The sequence below is a fragment of the Coturnix japonica genome, chromosome 2 (assembly GCF_001577835.2).
Source record: "Coturnix japonica isolate 7356 chromosome 2, Coturnix japonica 2.1, whole genome shotgun sequence".
Taxonomy (NCBI): domain Eukaryota; kingdom Metazoa; phylum Chordata; class Aves; order Galliformes; family Phasianidae; genus Coturnix; species Coturnix japonica.
Window position 1 is genome coordinate 79,728,670 of NC_029517.1, and position 15,963 is coordinate 79,744,632.

The 15,963-nt window shown below is 40.6% G+C and overlaps 2 protein-coding genes across 2 annotated transcripts in view; one reads left to right on the forward strand and one right to left on the reverse strand.

The window, feature by feature from the left end:
- CTNNAL1 (catenin alpha like 1) overlaps positions 1–13,327 on the forward strand; it is a 50,285-nt gene extending 36,958 nt beyond the window's left edge. Inside the window, exons 11-19 of the mRNA XM_015855156.2 lie at positions 47–197; positions 4,646–4,683; positions 7,233–7,283; positions 7,388–7,542; positions 9,158–9,206; positions 9,825–9,881; positions 10,018–10,137; positions 12,263–12,346; positions 12,437–13,327. Of these exons, the coding sequence (XP_015710642.1) occupies positions 47–197; positions 4,646–4,683; positions 7,233–7,283; positions 7,388–7,542; positions 9,158–9,206; positions 9,825–9,881; positions 10,018–10,137; positions 12,263–12,346; positions 12,437–12,598 (867 nt within the window). The 3' untranslated portion in view covers positions 12,599–13,327. The remainder of the gene's footprint in view (positions 1–46; positions 198–4,645; positions 4,684–7,232; positions 7,284–7,387; positions 7,543–9,157; positions 9,207–9,824; positions 9,882–10,017; positions 10,138–12,262; positions 12,347–12,436) is intronic.
- Positions 13,328–13,620: 293 nt separating this feature from the next.
- ABITRAM (actin binding transcription modulator) lies at positions 13,621–15,832 on the reverse strand. Its single transcript, XM_015855157.2, has 6 exons — positions 15,745–15,832; positions 15,618–15,669; positions 15,298–15,427; positions 14,148–14,224; positions 13,989–14,058; positions 13,621–13,920 (listed from the first exon to the last, which is right to left on the reverse strand). Exons 1-6 carry the CDS (start codon positions 15,800–15,802, stop codon positions 13,786–13,788), a joined length of 522 nt encoding a protein of 173 aa, XP_015710643.1. The 5' UTR covers positions 15,803–15,832; the 3' UTR covers positions 13,621–13,785.
- Between the last annotated feature and the right edge of the window lie 131 nt (positions 15,833–15,963).

Sequence of the window (15,963 nt, forward strand, 5' to 3'; positions counted from 1 at the left end):
TTTACTAAGATGTCTTTCACTAACAAATGTTTTGTTCTCTGTGCAGATAATTTCTGCTGCAGAAACACTAGCATTACATCCATCTAGCAAGATTGCAAAAGAAAACCTTGAGGTGTTCTGTGAGGCCTGGGAGTCTCAACTGAGTGATATGTCATTGTTGTTAAGAGAAATCAACGATGTGTTTGAAGGAAGAAGAGGTAAGAATGTTACACAGAAATAGAAAAATGTCATTTCCTAACCAAAGAATTTTAGCTGTAATTTAAGAAGTACTGCTTTCTTAAGAGAGGAGCACAATAAGTGGTACCATATCCCTTACAGCAATGTGAAATCTTAGTGGTAATACTCAAATACATTGGCTTTGTGCAGATGTCGAATTAAAGCACTTAATGGATTTTGTTTTTCAAAGAAAAACATAGACAGAAATGTGAAGGCCCAGTTTGTGTGAAACTGAGTATGTTTAACTTCCTGCACCGTGATTAGTTCCTGTAAAATTGAACTTTTCCAAATTACTCAAAATATTGACACAACTCTTTGCCAGTGGTGCCCAACTGTGAGAGATGTAGACTTTCATCCCACCTTGTAGTTTGACTACAGCATGTTAGTTAATGACAGTCAAGATACACGTAAATTGTGTGGCATGTTTAATCATTTACTATTTTCCTGGATAAGACTTAACCATACACATTCTGTTCTGTCAGTTTGCGCTGTATTTACTTCATAATGTAGTGAATGTAGTTATTTGATTTTTAAATTGCTGTCCTTTCTCCTGGATGGAATCCCTGATGACTCTGCACAATCTTGGGATATTTTCTCTGGTTGGTAAGTTTATTGGTATTTGTACAACATGTAGAAGGGAATGATGGAATTTTGCAAGACAGATGTGTGTTTACTTGTAGGTTCTCTTGATAAATGGAAGTTATTTTTATTTTTATTATTATTATTTTTATCAAAAATACTTTTTTTCCAGATGATGTTCTAAATGTAGCCTGACGTGCGTTTTGTGGCTGTGTGTTTCAGTCTTTAAAGTACAATTGCATACAGATGGAATGTGAAATATAACAATTCTGAATGTCTTCTATTTTTAAGAAAATCACTCAGGTTAAGAAGTTCAGATTTAGTTAAATACAGGGACTTCAGGCTTTTGTGCCTAAGATACAGGGAGAAAGTAAATCCTTATTCAGGTTAGATGACACTTTATCAGTGATATAATACTTTGGCTTGTTATTAACATGAAACTGTATCATTTTTAGAGTTTATTTTGGCTGCTTAACTTTCTATACTTGATCGCACAAGCGCTTCTTTGGCAATTTGTTGTGAGGTCAGTGAACAAGCAACTGCAGGGCAGTAATAGCTCACATTGTTGCTGCTGGTTGTTAGATGAATGTGTGTCTGAGTCTGAAGGCTTGTAAAAGAAAAAGGTGGGTTTACAAAAGACTGGGTTTACAATAACCTTGGGTAGCACATGTTATTGGGAATTTGAGTAATATGTGATTGTTATCTTTTTTTCTTCCACCTTATTCTGGAATATGATATTAAATATGTAGTAATCTACTAGATCAGAGATCCTATTGATAGACCTTTTAACTTCCAGTGTCTTTTTTGTTTTGGGAGCCAAGGATGTATTAATTTTCTCTAAATATACATTATATTTTACATAACGGGATAAAAATACGGTATTACTCTAATGTATTGTGATCCATTTGGAATTTGGAGGGCTGATTATTCTGTTATTTATTTTTTTGTATGTGTGTAAGTATCATTGTAATTGAATTATCAGGACAAGAACCTTGCAGCCACAACAAAACATAAACTTGGCTTTCAAAACAACCAGTTTTTGAAGTGGCACAGTGTATCCCTAGCATCTCCTCCTAGTTTCTACCTTTCCATTCTCTTGTGAATATTGACAGCAGGTAACAGGCATTTTCCAGCCTCTTTAAAACGTTATTTCACAAGGCTTCCCTAATACTGTTGCTTGATGGAGGGAGAAGAGGATGGGTAGGTGCTGTTAGTGTATGCATAAGCCTGAATACAAGACTGAGTTTTTCCTGTGGGGCATAGGCAGATGGGTCTGTCTTAGTGTCTCTTGTTTCTTCAGTCATTCCTTCAGCATGAAGTGTTCTAACATCCCCCTTGGTAAAATATTAGGCATGAACTGTATCCTTTGTTTTGCCTTAGCTATATTGCATTTTGTGTTGCCAAAAAGATGCTAAAGAGACTTTGTCTCCATATTTCTTGTCTCATGGCCCAGCCTGTTAAAGGGATTTCTCTCCCTGTGAATTTGCTTTAACTGTCAGTTATCAACTTAGAAGTCACTTTGATCTGTTACATCCACCTGTCCCTCTACAAGGTTTTCTTCCCTATTGAGCACTAATCTTTGCTTATTTTCTCTTGGTGATAACTCTTTGACAAGAGGGTAACTCTTGTCAGGTAACCCAATTAATAAATGAGACTAAAACATCTCTTTGGTAAGTGATTGTAAAGGTTTTGTGAATGTCATTCTCCTCTCCAAACAAGGTGGAGTTTCACAATGTTTTATAAGATTTTATTTTCTTGTAACTCATGCTACTTGTCTTAATGTTGAGGTTGGTAAAAAGTATATTTTAGACTTCAATGTAAAGTGCTTTATTTGTAGTAGAACTGTAATTGTGTGTAATGAAAGACAGAATTACAGTGAGAAGGTTGTGTGTGTGTATATATATATTATTCTCTTTGGCTTAAAATCTTCTATTTTTGTACCATCAAAATGTTTGGCTTTGTTAGAGAGTACAGAATACAGTTTAACAGGTAAAATTTGAATGGTAACTAAATGTGCTGGACACATCTAATAAAACAAGCATTTCTATGATTATGGTAGATTCTCATTGTCTAAACTTGTCTACTACTAAGCAATTCCTTACCTAGTATCCTTGATGTGTATTTTGAAACTCCCTCTACGCTATGCAGAACTATAGAGTGAGGTAGACATGAATTTCTTCTGCTTAATCCAAAACCACCATTTAATCCAGGGGTGAGGGGGCTCTTCCTGCACGCTGCATGTATTTGAAATACCGTGTATCTCGTACGAGCTAAGGGGCGTGACAGGTACTTATAGAGGTAGCTCATGTAAAAAAGATTTGGTTCTGCTGGTGGAGGGTGGCTGCCTTCTACCCACTGACTGGACAGAAAGCCTAAGATTTCTGCATTTTTGGACCTTTCTTTTCACTATGACACAGTAGGTTCTTACTAGAGATTTTTTTTCTTTCTTTTTTTTTTTTTTTTTTCCATGCTCCAGCAGTTTGAACTTAAGATTATTACTTTGTCTTGATAGTACTCACATACTTTCTTATACCCCCTTTAGTTGATGTGTTGATACAGAGAATGTTATCAACCACTTTTGTCTGTCTTTAGGCTGACATCAGAGAAATCTGATGTGTTTGTGTGTGTGGGCAATTAAACCGAGTAACTGCATTCTAAGAAAAATAGTTAGGCAGTTTGTGCCCTGATAGCCCTTTTTCACTTCTTAAAAGCTGAGTGAAGAAGGCAGAGGTGATTTCAGAAGGGAAGAAATCAACTTTTATCAAGTGGATTGAGGGATACTTGTCAGTTCACTGAGTTTTGTTTTAAATAAGCCAGTTGTTGAGACACAGAGCTCAGGATCTCTGTAGTGTCAGAAGATAAAGAACATACTTTGAAAAATCATGAATGCGTAACAGAACCGTCTTCAGAAGACTCAGGATGGAATTTCTCTAGGAGCTGATGCAAGAGGAGGAAATTGTAACGATAAGGGATTTGTTACTTGCCCATTCCTTGTCCAGCTGCATTACCTCCATGCAAATGTGTTAGTGATATCCATTATCTTAGCCCTTTGTTTCTTCAAGCAACTTCTATTTTTCACTAGCTCTAAGGATTTTATTTAAATTTTATTTAACAGGTTTTCCTCTCCCAAATCTATTTGAATAAATGTAAATATAGATATTTAAAACATCTGGTAACTGGAGCTTTAATTGTAGGCTGTTAGCTCTGGGCATTATCTGCTGTCAATAAACTCTCATCCATTTTCAGTTAATGTCTAAAGGATATTTTCCTCTGTTTCCTTTGCTTGAACTGAGAATAACTGAGAACCTGGGGAGTACAGGAAATAATTCAGCAAGTGTGTAAAATACAATAGAATTCTTTACTTTATAAAATAAAGTACAGATGGGATACACATAGTACATTATAATGTGAGGGTTTTATTGCTGTTACTTTAGATAGACCTTAGATATCTCTCCTTAGTGGCTTTGCCTACTGCAATTTTTATGCCATCTGAGGCCAAGGAAAGCCTTACGTGGAACTACAGCAGTGATAGCTGCTCAGTCACTGGAGAGAGTTTCTTTAGTCAAGATTGCATGCTGGGGACTAGAAATCTGAAAGAGTGAAGTTGTTCAGATACTGAAGTGCCAGATACTGAGAGCTAAAATCTGAATAGTAAGAGGTTCTTGACTTGTCTCTCTCTCTGGAAGCATAAGACAGAGTGGCAGTTCTCTGCGATATTCAGAGTGTTACAGGTAAGTCATTTACTTTTATATACAGTATTGCAACTTGAGGAAGGCTGAAATAAGTCATGTAGTCCTGCTGATTAAATTCTGCACATGAATTTGGGTGTAAATATGTGTGTTCTTCTTAGGAGAGAAGCGTGTCTACCTTTCACTGCCTAGACCAGGGGTAAGTTGCTCTTGAGACTGTTCTATTTGTATTATATACTATTAACTAGTTGACTTTTCTATGTCACATTTAATGAGAACAAAGCAATACCTTGGTAATGTACACCTTGACTTGGTGGCTAAATAACAAAAAACCACACAGAAAGCTGGAGTATCTAAAGTCACACAAGTGTTTAATCGCTTACTTCATAGGTGAGCTTTAATCCCTGTTTATTAATGTGACATTTTTGCCATGTGCTTCTAACGATGTGTAATAATAAGTGCATTGTCCCTATTAAAACAGCAAGAATATGCTGCAATGCACTGTCAGTTAAGTCTTGGTATTTAGAATTTTTTTGTATTGTTTTCTGAACTGACCTATCTTGAACATATAGATATGTATGAGCATATTTCTGACTTTTCAAATGATGGATTATTGTTTCCATATTTGATCCAGAATGCTTATAGTTCAGAGGTTTAGTAGTGAGGTAATTTATGACCTTAGCTGATGGTAATTGATATTGCATTGTTTCTGAGAGCATCTCTGCATTAAGAAACTTAAAACTTGTAATCAGTCATTGATTCGCTTCTTACGTGTTGAATCTTTCTGCTGGGAGGAGGAAAGGGAAGAGTGATCTCAGATCTTACTGTACCTTCCAGCTTGTTTCACTCTTTGCTTTCTCTCCTTAAGCCTCTGGTGTAGAGGAATTTGGGTGTGAAACGATCACCTGTCTCCATGCTCTGCTGTTGAGCTTCAAAGACAATACTTTACTTCTCACCCTTAAAAAGAGAGTTTGTCCCATCATAAATCCAGTCTGCAGGTTTAAACAGAGTACAGCTGTAAAGTGAAATAATACAAAAGATGGTAATAATACAAGAAAGATGGTGATAGATATCCAAAAGTTTATCTATAGGAAAAACTCACAAATATGGATGCCTTCAGTCTGGCTGGAAAATGCTGAGGCTGGCTATCTGATCTCCACAAAGGAGCAGTCTCAAAGAGATGCTGCCTTAGTGGTGGTCAGCCTTTAAATGAAGTCTAGGAGAGGTGGAGTCAAGCTCCACCCCTTCCGGGAGCACAGCTGAATTACCCTCACCTGTGCTCCCACAGCTGACCTGACACTTGCCTCAGCTTATTAATCAGAGGTTCAGGCTGTGATTACAATAGTCTTAGACTGAGTGAGCATGAATGAGTTTCACAGTTATAGAACTAAATAATGAGACTAAAAAATAGATTGGTTCAGTGACTTTTGTTGGGGCTTTCATACCTGTGAGCTTGTTCTGGTTTGACTGACTTGTCCCATTTGTTCTAATACGCTGGCAGAATCACATCTGGGTAGACACTGGGTAGATGATCCAGAGCTTTGAAAAATGTGGGGATGGAAAAGAACTGGCATAGCAGCTCAAGTCTGAGCAGCAAACTGCAGTGGAAACAGAAAAAGCAGTGTTTCATTTTTGCTTAGATTCCTCAAGTCAGAGATGGAGACCATGCCTGGAACTGTGTTTCTTATGCTACTCACAATGGGTAGTGTTTCCCACTTCCCTGTCAGGGATTCCTCAGCTTAATTTGTCTGAGTATTCCCACTAATTAATAGCAGCTCTCTTTAGATCCTCAGGCAAGGATTCCAACGCTGCACTCTTGTCCTCTAACCTCCTCTAGTGGTTCACACAAACCTCTCCAAGCTATGACACCAGCTTTATACTCTTCATTTCCCTGTACTCCACCGTGGTTTCTTAGTGTGGACTATGGTTCCCACATTAGTTTCTGTTGTCTTTGCACAGTGGCAGCATCAGCATATGAAGCAAAAGCCTGGAACTGCTGCTTTCTCTGAACATGCAAATTAATTTGCAGCAGATCAGATACATTGCTGTGTCTATCTGTTACGCGGTTTGCAAGCTCTGCCATACTGGGTATTCTGCTCACATCAGTAGCACTAATTATCATTTATTCTCAGCCTGTGTTTGGCGTGCAGCCAGACATATTTTGGATAGCTGAAGACTTAAATAAGAGAATAGAAGAAAAAAATAAATAAAAAATCAAAGACTCAGTGTTCATTTCCAGCTATTTCAGCAAACTGACACAGACGGATCAGTTGCGTTGTCATGCCAACATTTATATGTACCCCAGCTCAGCTTGGAAGGTTCAGCTAGTCCCAAGTCACTGATACAGCAGTGTGGTATTTGTTGGGAAAATCAGTGCAGCTGTACTTGATTACTGTTGATGTAATGATGTAATTGATGACTGTTCAGCAGTAACTAGTACTCAGGATTTGGAGGGTAAGGGGAAAAGATGGTTCAGCATGAGGAAGTAGAGGAGAGACACAAGCACGAGAATAGTGGAAGAGGTCTTCTTGAAACCTGTCAGTGTCTGGAGGTACGGGCCCTGGCTGCACTTCCCATTGCAAAAGGACATCCAAATCAGAACAGGTTCTCAGCTTCTGTTAAGAAGTTTGTGTGAACTGCTGGAAGTCTCCTGCAAAGCCTTAAGTATACAGCCATCCCTTTTCATTTGTTAGCAAAAATGATTATCAGTTCTTCTTATTAAAAACTATTATTTTTTGTTTGAAACAGAAGCATAACGCAAATCTGAAAACACTAAAGCCAGTCAAACTAGATACTGAGGTAAGATGTTATCGTTTTAGTAAAAGTTCATCCAATTATTTTTTTCTCCTGTCTGGAGAACATTTATTTTTTTCATGTGCCAAAAATGTTCTTAACGTTTACAGGAACAGGCAAAAATTGCAAAACTTGGGTTAGAACTGCACCTGCTCACATCTGATGTGGATTCTGAGACAGAGAAATGGGAGGACCAAGAGAATGAGATCGTGCAACATGGACAAGGCATGTCAAGTATGGCCTACTCCATGTATTTATTCACCAGGTAATGACGCTGTATGTGGTGTGCCTCAGTGGGGAGAAGAGAAATAAAAGTGTTGATAAGAAATAAGGCAGTTTTATTTTCAGAGCACAAGTAATGGGACACAGTCAGAAAGGAGCTTTAATCTACAACCATACGTTTTAACTTGAGTGTAATGGGCAGTTGGACTGGATGATCTTGGAGGTCTTTTCACAGAATCACAGAATTGTAGGGGTTGGAAGGGACCTCTAGAGATCATCGAGTCCAACCCCCCTGCCAAAGCAGGCTCCCTACACCACGTCACACAGGTAGGCATCCAGGCGGGTCTTGAATATCTCTAGAGGAGACTCCACCACCTCCCTGGGCAGCTCCCAGTGCTCCATCACCCTCACCGTAAAGAAGTTCTTGCGCACATTCGTGCAGAACTTCCTATGCTGAAGTTCCTACTCCCTTTTCCAACCTTGGTGATTCTACAGTTCTGTGATTACTTGAAATTTCTAAGCTCATTAATTCAATAATACAGTAAATTAGTGGGGGTCCTGTCTAAGTGCCTAATATCTGTTTTGTGGCAGAACAATTGTACATTTCGGGCAAGAAATGTATTTAATAAGGATGTTTCTCAAAAGGAAGTGAATTAGTGCATGGGTATATTACTGTACATTAGGATTGCTGACCTTTGCTGTACTGAAAAGTTTTGTTCTGAAATTTTCCTTTACAGTGTCAATCTCTGAAGAATTTAGGATGTAGAAGACCTAAGGTTATGCTTTCTGGGATGGAGTGCTCAGTTAAAACATTTTAGGCAGTAACTGAGTCATTTGGTTCTGTGCAGAAGCACTTTGGGTTTTACCTACCCTTATGACTTAACTGCCTGTGGTCTGCTGTTCATTCAGTATCCACTCTGTGTTCATCCTTAAGTATGGTGTTGTCACTGTTCAAATGCAACTTTGTTCCCTTCCTTAACTAACAGTGAGAAATTGAATATTCAGCACTTCGCTGCCTTTGGTAGATTTTCTGCTTTCGATAGCTAGTCATATTCTGTAGTTGCTAAGATTTTAGCATACCCTCTCTTATTCTTGTGATTTTCAGATCCTTTTATGTGTTGCAGAAATGCTTCACTGAAGAAGAGAACAGAGGCTTAGTTTCTGGCACAGGGGAAGGGAAGCGTGCAGCCTCTTTTCTAATCAATAAATGAAATCAGATTCCCTTTCAGAACCTAAACATCAAAGAGTGTATCAGTGTATACTTCTTTTCAAAGAGAATGGAAGGAAAGTGCTGGAACATTAGCTGCTGAGAATGTATGGCTACCACAACATGCAGGTTTATATTAAGAGCTTTTACTGTTGTGTCTTAAACATTTGGAAGTCCTTTTTTCATTTATAATGCCACATACTTATTTAACAGTTACACGGGGCATATTAAGACATATAGACAACCTCTATCAAGAGGATAGATACAGTACAAAATATCCTATAAGGATTTAGGGATAGTGTTCTGCCTTCTGGTGCTACAGATGTGTCTGTATAGTCATCTCCTGTCCTCTCCCCTTGTGTGTGTGAGAGAGTATAAATTGTGCATGTAGCAGGCAAAATACTCTACAGTCTCTACGTGGCATGTAACCTGTTTTCATTGCTTCCCACAGAGGAGAAGGACTTCTGAAAACAACTCAAGATTTATTTCATCAAGCGGAGGTAATGCATTTTTAACCAAGTAGGAGCCAGGGATTCTGAATGAAGAACAAAATGTGAATTTGACTGTGTGATTCTTTATACATCAATACAGTGTATCGGAAACTGTGAGCTGTAGGTTTATAAGCAGCATAACTCTGGTACTTCCTGAAAGCTCACGTCGCGGCGTTCTTGTAGGTACTTAATTAAGACAGCGTTACTTAAGCTGAGATTCCAGTTACAAGTGGGAAGTACAGTCGCCTTTAATGTGATAGTTTTCTTCACTGTCTCACTTAATTCAGTTCCTAATGGTGTTAACAAATACTCAATCCTAGCCTGAGCAATGCTGTTCTCCTAGGGGAGGAGGAAGATGTAAAAAATTGGAGTATAAAGATAGGGAATGAAGCTGGTGAAGGTTCTGAAGTACAAGTCTTGATAGGAGCAGCTGAGGGAAATGGGAGTGTTCAGTTTGGAAGAGGCTCAGGGGAGACATTATCGCCAGGAGACCTGGAGGTTGTGGCCAGGTTGGGGTTGGCCTCTTCTCCCCAGTAACACTGATAGAATGAGAGGGAATGGCCTTGAATTGGTGCCACGGGAGGTTCAAGTTGGATATTAGGAAGAACATGTTTTTTTCTCTTTCAGATTTTTGCTACAGAAGGAATGAAGCTTGCTTCAGCTCTTCAAGTCTTTTCCGAACAGGTGATGTATGACAACTACGATAGCAATTCAGCTTATGGCTTCAATGATAGTGCTTAAGAGCTGATTGCTTTCTCTGTTAAATTAGTAGTGGAGTCTGTAACAATGAATGGTTTTATCTTCCTCAAATGCATTTCAGGTACACGATGATGACAAACCTTTGCTGCTGTTGGAGGCTGAAAAACTGATCCCCATATGCAAGCAGCTCCAAATAACAGCAAAAACTTCTGTCCAGGGTAAAAGTGCTACATTTACAAAGGTAAAGTAAAAAACGTACATATCCCTGAAAATAAAACCCAGCTGCTTTTGAAATACAGTAACTTACTCGTTTGTGGTCCTGATAAAATACGAAATAGATGAACTTCTTGGATTGGCAGAAGGAGGTAAAAGTGGAGTACAAAATCGTATGATGTTGTGGAAGCATTTAAGTTTTTCTGCTATGCAATACTTTGTTGTTGCTGTTCCTTATGAGGAAGAGGAATTCACTTCAAGTTGAAGTACTGTTTTGCTCTTCACATCTTTTGAGAAGCCAGTGGGCAAAGTATAGAGGAAGAACAGTAAGGACTGTTCCTCCTAATGAGAATGTTTTCTCTCATCTTACTGGTAGCTGTAACCCCAGCCACTCACTGCAGAAATCTGTGTCAGGAAATGATGTTCTTCAGCCCTGCTGCAATTCTTTTCTGGACTCTTTTATTCCCATTAGCAGAGGAGGGCTTGAAGGAAGTTTATCCTCACCCCATTTTATTCATGCTGAGAGTTGGAAGAGAGGCAAAATATGACAAATTGGCACCCAGCGTACGTGGAAGTATGCAGGTGGATAGTTTGAGCAGCATTACTATTCAGGCCTTCATGACTATTTTCTTTAGGGAGCATGGATATCTGTTATTACATAATTAGCCCACTGGCCACAGACATATCATTAATATGAATGTTTTTCCCTACCAGTAGATTATCACAGTATCACAGTATCACAGTCTGATGTGGTTTGGAAGGGACCTTAAGAGATCATGTGAGCTGGGCAATCAGTGTGTAACAGGATTTAGGACAGATCTGTTCCTTTCTGTTCCTAAAATTACCAAAGTTTACAGTGAGAGTGGGGCAGGTCTCTTCTCATTAGTGACAAGTGACAGGACGAGGGGAAATGGCCTCAAGTTGCACCAGGGCAAGTTTAGGTTGGATATTAGGAAGAACTTCTTTACAGAAAGGGTAGTTAAGTACTGGAATAGGCTCCCCAGGGAGGTGGTTGAATCGCCATCCCTGGTTGTGTTTAAGAGCCGTTTGGATGTGGTACTTAGGGATATGACTTAGTGTAGGGTTTTTAGAGTTAGGGCACTATGGTTAGGCTGTGGTTGGACTTGATGATCTTCAAGGTCTTTTCCAACCTGGGTAATTCTATGATTCTATGATTTTGGTTGTGAGTTAGAAATGTTTCCCAAGATACCGATGCTCCTAGATGTCTGTGGGGTGCCATTACTGTACATGACCTTTTTCTGCTGGAGACTTATGTCAAGGAACTTACACCAATGTTTTCTTCAGCTTACCTACTATCTGTTATGGTGCAGCTGGGGATTCTCAGCTCAGTGAGAGATGGTATTTATTTTACTGTAACACACAGAACTTTATTTAAAGAAATATGAGCTGTAGTTAAGTGTAACTTGCTAAGAAAAGACTCCAGTGCTCAAAGTGTATTAATGAAGGTAATCTGTACTACCGTTGTCATAATTAGCTATTGTCTTGTAATTGATGCTTTAGATAAACATAAATTCCAATCCCTTAATACTCTGTTATTAAAATGCACGTTGCTTCTCCAAAGGTAGAGTCCATCCTAAGCTGCCTAGAATTTATTCTATTACTTATTTGTTATACGTCAGCTTTTACGTAGTTGCACTATTACCATGATAACAACGGTGAGGGCTCATTTCTGAGACACATACCTTATCATAGTATCACAGTCTCGTACGGGTTGGAAGGGACCTTAGAGATCATCGAGTCCAACCCCCGGGATTCGAGCCTCTGTGTAGCAGAGAGGCACTTCTACCACTTGCGCCACAGGGGGGATTCGAACTCCGGGCCCCAGTGTTGCAAGGCGGCATCCTTAACCACTGCACCACCGGGGCACACACTTACTCCTTTAATATCATTTTTAGCTCCCTCTCCTGGGATGTGCATCATTCTCTTCTCCTTCACAGCCGCTGCCTTTGTTTAAGAGAAGGGATGATGTACATTATGAACACTGCAGGAAGCTGAACAGGATGGGCAAAACCTTCAGACTAGAAAAGATTGGATTTGCTTGTCCTTCGTATACATTTCAAGCTCAAAATAGGTTTTCATCTCACATTGCCTAACGGTGGCAATCAGTGGCCTGTCTTAATTGCCTTCTATAGGTTGATGCATGCATTCAGAAAACGAGGAACGTGATGACTCTGTTATGTCAACTGCTTCCAGTTTGCAGCAAGTTAATGAGAAAGGTGAGTATCTGGTACTTAAAAGTTGGGTTTTTTTTGTTTGTTGTTGCATATTTTTGCTTGCTTTTTACACTACGTCGTCTTTGTACACAGAATAAAGCAGGGAACGGCTATCTCAAACCTGCCCCCCCATGGAGAGAAGGCAGAACACGAAGCGGTATGAACACACACGCACCAGAAAGAAGAGTGGAGATGTTTGGTATCAAGTCTTTGGAAAATCACGTGGCTAAAATGACATTTTTAGAGAGCAAGTAATTACAGCACTTAGAAATTGCAGAAGCTCCATTAGGGAAAATAACACTTGCTGAAGTTTCTCAGTTTTGCTTTCATTTGTGGAAAGTCAACCCAGGTTAATTTGAATTAAACCTGTTGACCTTTGTCACATCTAATAGATGTCCTGTTACTTAACGATGACAGCACCAACTAGTGTAATCATTATGTATTTTCATAATGTGAATTTCCTACGCTCCCTATTGATACTGGTTTTGTAATTCATGCTTACGAATGTCTTAATGGATGTTTCAACCCAAAGATGCTGCTAACAGACCCTTCACACAAAGAACCCTGTGCTCTATGTAACACTACTGCTGACGTTTGTAAACTCCTCTCTGGCCCATTTCAGTCTATGGATTTATAAAGCCCATTCAGGAATGTAGACTGAAACACTGTGGCCTAAAGCACTGAAATTAAGGTTAGTTATACCTACAATGAAGTTCAGTCCTAAGAAAAAACACTCTTGCGAGAGCTTGGCGCTGAATCTTAGTTTGGTTGGCATTATTCCTATTTCCAAAGTGTACTTCTAAGCGATTAACACTTTTGACTCAAAGCCTTTCTCCTTCACTGTCTCTGTCTGTAGATGGCAGTTGTTGCTTCCTTTATGATTAAACTGTACTGAGCAGGATTTGAATTGCATGTAGAACCACTGAAGTATTACATGTAGACTTTACAGCATTTAACATTGAAGTAAATACTGATTATGAGAAACGTCTGTAAAAAGGGCATTATTTGACTTCAGGGTGCTAGGAAACGTAACCTGATGTGAAATGCTTGCTTTCAAGGTTATCTGTTCATCATAGGCAGGCTCCTATTGCATTTTGTTTTCAATTCACTGCTGTCAAACCCCACGTTGTATTAGTTTGGCTAAATTACCCGACAGCTCAATTGTGCTTTTTCTCTGTGTATTATGTTTGCGTTGAGCCAAGAGCAAAGAGGTCCCTGGAACACAACCACTCTCCAAAATCAATCTGTGCGTATGTAAAAACATGTCGTACTACGACTGAGAGAAAACAGATTTTAATATACAAACTATTTTTCCCCATTTCATACAAGAATAAAACAAATACGTGAAGTTCCACTTTTATAAATGCAGCCCTTTCAATGCAATGAAAGCTGCTGGGTACAAGCAGCTTATTTAGCATCAAACATAGCTGCTGCCTGTATCATTAACTTCCTGAAGAAGAATTCTGACGTTTCGATAAAACCTCCTTGTATTCTTCTGGTGTCAGGAGCCCCTGAGTTACGCTCTTGCTCTCTTCGAATTTGGGTAGAACCACTGCTATGTATCCCTCGGTTGACGGCTACAATGGAGGAACAATGTTAGCACTGAAGTAGTAAAATAAAGGCTAAAAGCTAAAAAGCTTCTCACCTTTTCTTGCAGAAGTGCTGGGTTGCTAAGAATGTTTTCATTCACTTCTATCAGTCGCCCTCGTATGCAACTGCAGAAGTGTTCAAACTCAGTAATAAGTGCACAGTGTGTCAGGGTGGGGGTGTGCAAATCTTTACCTGTAAACGGTGTATTCCCTACCTGTAAATGGTATATTCTTCTCCATCTGATGAAGCGATCCTGCAGAGCGGGGCAAGTTCTGTTAAAAACTGAGCTCCCTGAATGGGGAAAAAAATACATACATGTTCTTAATTACAGTTAATTACGGCTCTTCTTATAGTTTCATAAACATCAGCAACATCACAAGCTGTTACAGAACAAAGCAAGGAGGTGTGATAGCTACAGCTCCAGGTGTGGAGCCCTCAGTACAAAAAACATATGGAGATTTTGGAAAGGGTCCAGAGGAGGGCCACGAAGATGATCAGGGGGCTGGAGCACCTCCCCTATGAGGACAGGCTGAGGGAGTTGGGTTTGTTCAGCCTGGAGAAGAGAATGTTGCGGGGTGACCTCATTGCAGCCTTTCAGTACCTGAAGGGAACTTACACCCAGGAGGGGAGTAAACTCTTCAAAAGGGCTGACAATAGCAGGACACGGGGAAATGGTTTTAAGTTAAAAGAGGGAAGATTTAGGTTGGATGTTAGGGGGAAGTTCTTTACTAGGAGAGTGGTTAGGTCCTGGAACAGGCTGCCCAGGGAGGTTGTGGATGCCCCGTCCTTGGAGGTGTTTAAGACCAGGTTGGACGGGGCTCTGGGCAACCTGATCTAGTAAATGTGTATGTTTGGTGGCCCTGCTGGGCAGGGGGGTTGGAACTACATGATCCTTGAGGTCCCTTCCAACCCAGGTCATTCTGTGATTCTGTGATTCTGTGACTATGGGTTCCACGGTTATACTTACTTACATAGAATCATAGAAATGCTCAGGTTGGAAAAGACCTTCAAGATCATCAAGTCCAACCACAACCCAACCAAAGTACCCTAACAACCCTCTACTAAGTCATGTCCATGAGTACCACATCCAAATGGTTTTAAACTCATCCAGGGATAGTGGCTCAACCACCTCCCTGGGGAGCCTATTCCAGTGCTTAACAACCCTTTCTGTAAAGAAGTGTTTCCTGATATCCAACTTAAACTTACTCTGGTGCAACTTGAGGCCATTTCCCCCCATCCTGTCACAGACCAGGGGTCTGTGATTAGAAAAAAAAGTCTCAAATCCTTAGCATTTGGTTGAAAACAAGTTAAGGGATCTATTAAGGGATGTTTAAGTCCCTCTGCATGCTATACACATTACGTACCCTTTTGGACTTCCCAGAGACCTTATTCTGAAGCCTGCTACAGTTGGGACTGATTTGGTAATTAATACTTGTGATTGTTTTCCCATGCTGAAGAAGAGGGTGGGCTTCTGCCAACGTGATGACACAGATCCTGCAACAACAAGAACGACAGTCACCGTGCCGCAGCGGTGCAGTAGAGTTTTAATACCTACAACCAGGCTTCAGCTGCGGGCATCGCCCCCACCCCCCTCACACCGCCGTTCGATACACAGAGCTGAGGGGGGGGAAGGCGGGGAGCACGATGCCACCAGAGGGCGCCGGGTCCCCGCCCGCCAACTCGCCTGTTGGAGTGCTGCAGCACGCAGAAATCCTCGCACGGCCGCCCCTTCACGTCTGCGAGAGCCCACAAACACGGGTAAGGGTGACTCCCCGGACACGCTCCATCCCGCCCTCCCGGCCGCGCCGCACCTGCCTTGTACCAGCGCGTGAAGTACCGCGCCGCGCCCAACGCCTCGCACGCCGCCATGTTGCCCCTCGCAAGGCGCACGCGCGGCCCCGCCCCGCGCTGCCTACCGGGCTGTGGAGCGGCGCCCTGTGGTAGAGGCACGGCGCCATCGCGCGTAATTAAAAGCTCTTTCCTAAGTGGAAGAAAAAGCTGAGGCTGTGAGGGCCCGTCTGCAGTACTGA

Coding starts and splice junctions, on each gene's coding strand:
- ABITRAM (XM_015855157.2), bottom strand. CDS start 15,802: ATGGCGGCGTGCGAGGCGTTGGGCGCGGCGCGGTACTTCACGCGCTGG. Junction 14,225..15,297: donor TCTCTGGGAAGTCCAAAAGG/GTACGTAATGTG, acceptor TTCCCCATTCAG/GGAGCTCAGTTTTTAACAGA. Junction 13,921..13,988: donor CAGCACTTCTGCAAGAAAAG/GTGAGAAGCTTT, acceptor CCTCCATTGTAG/CCGTCAACCGAGGGATACAT.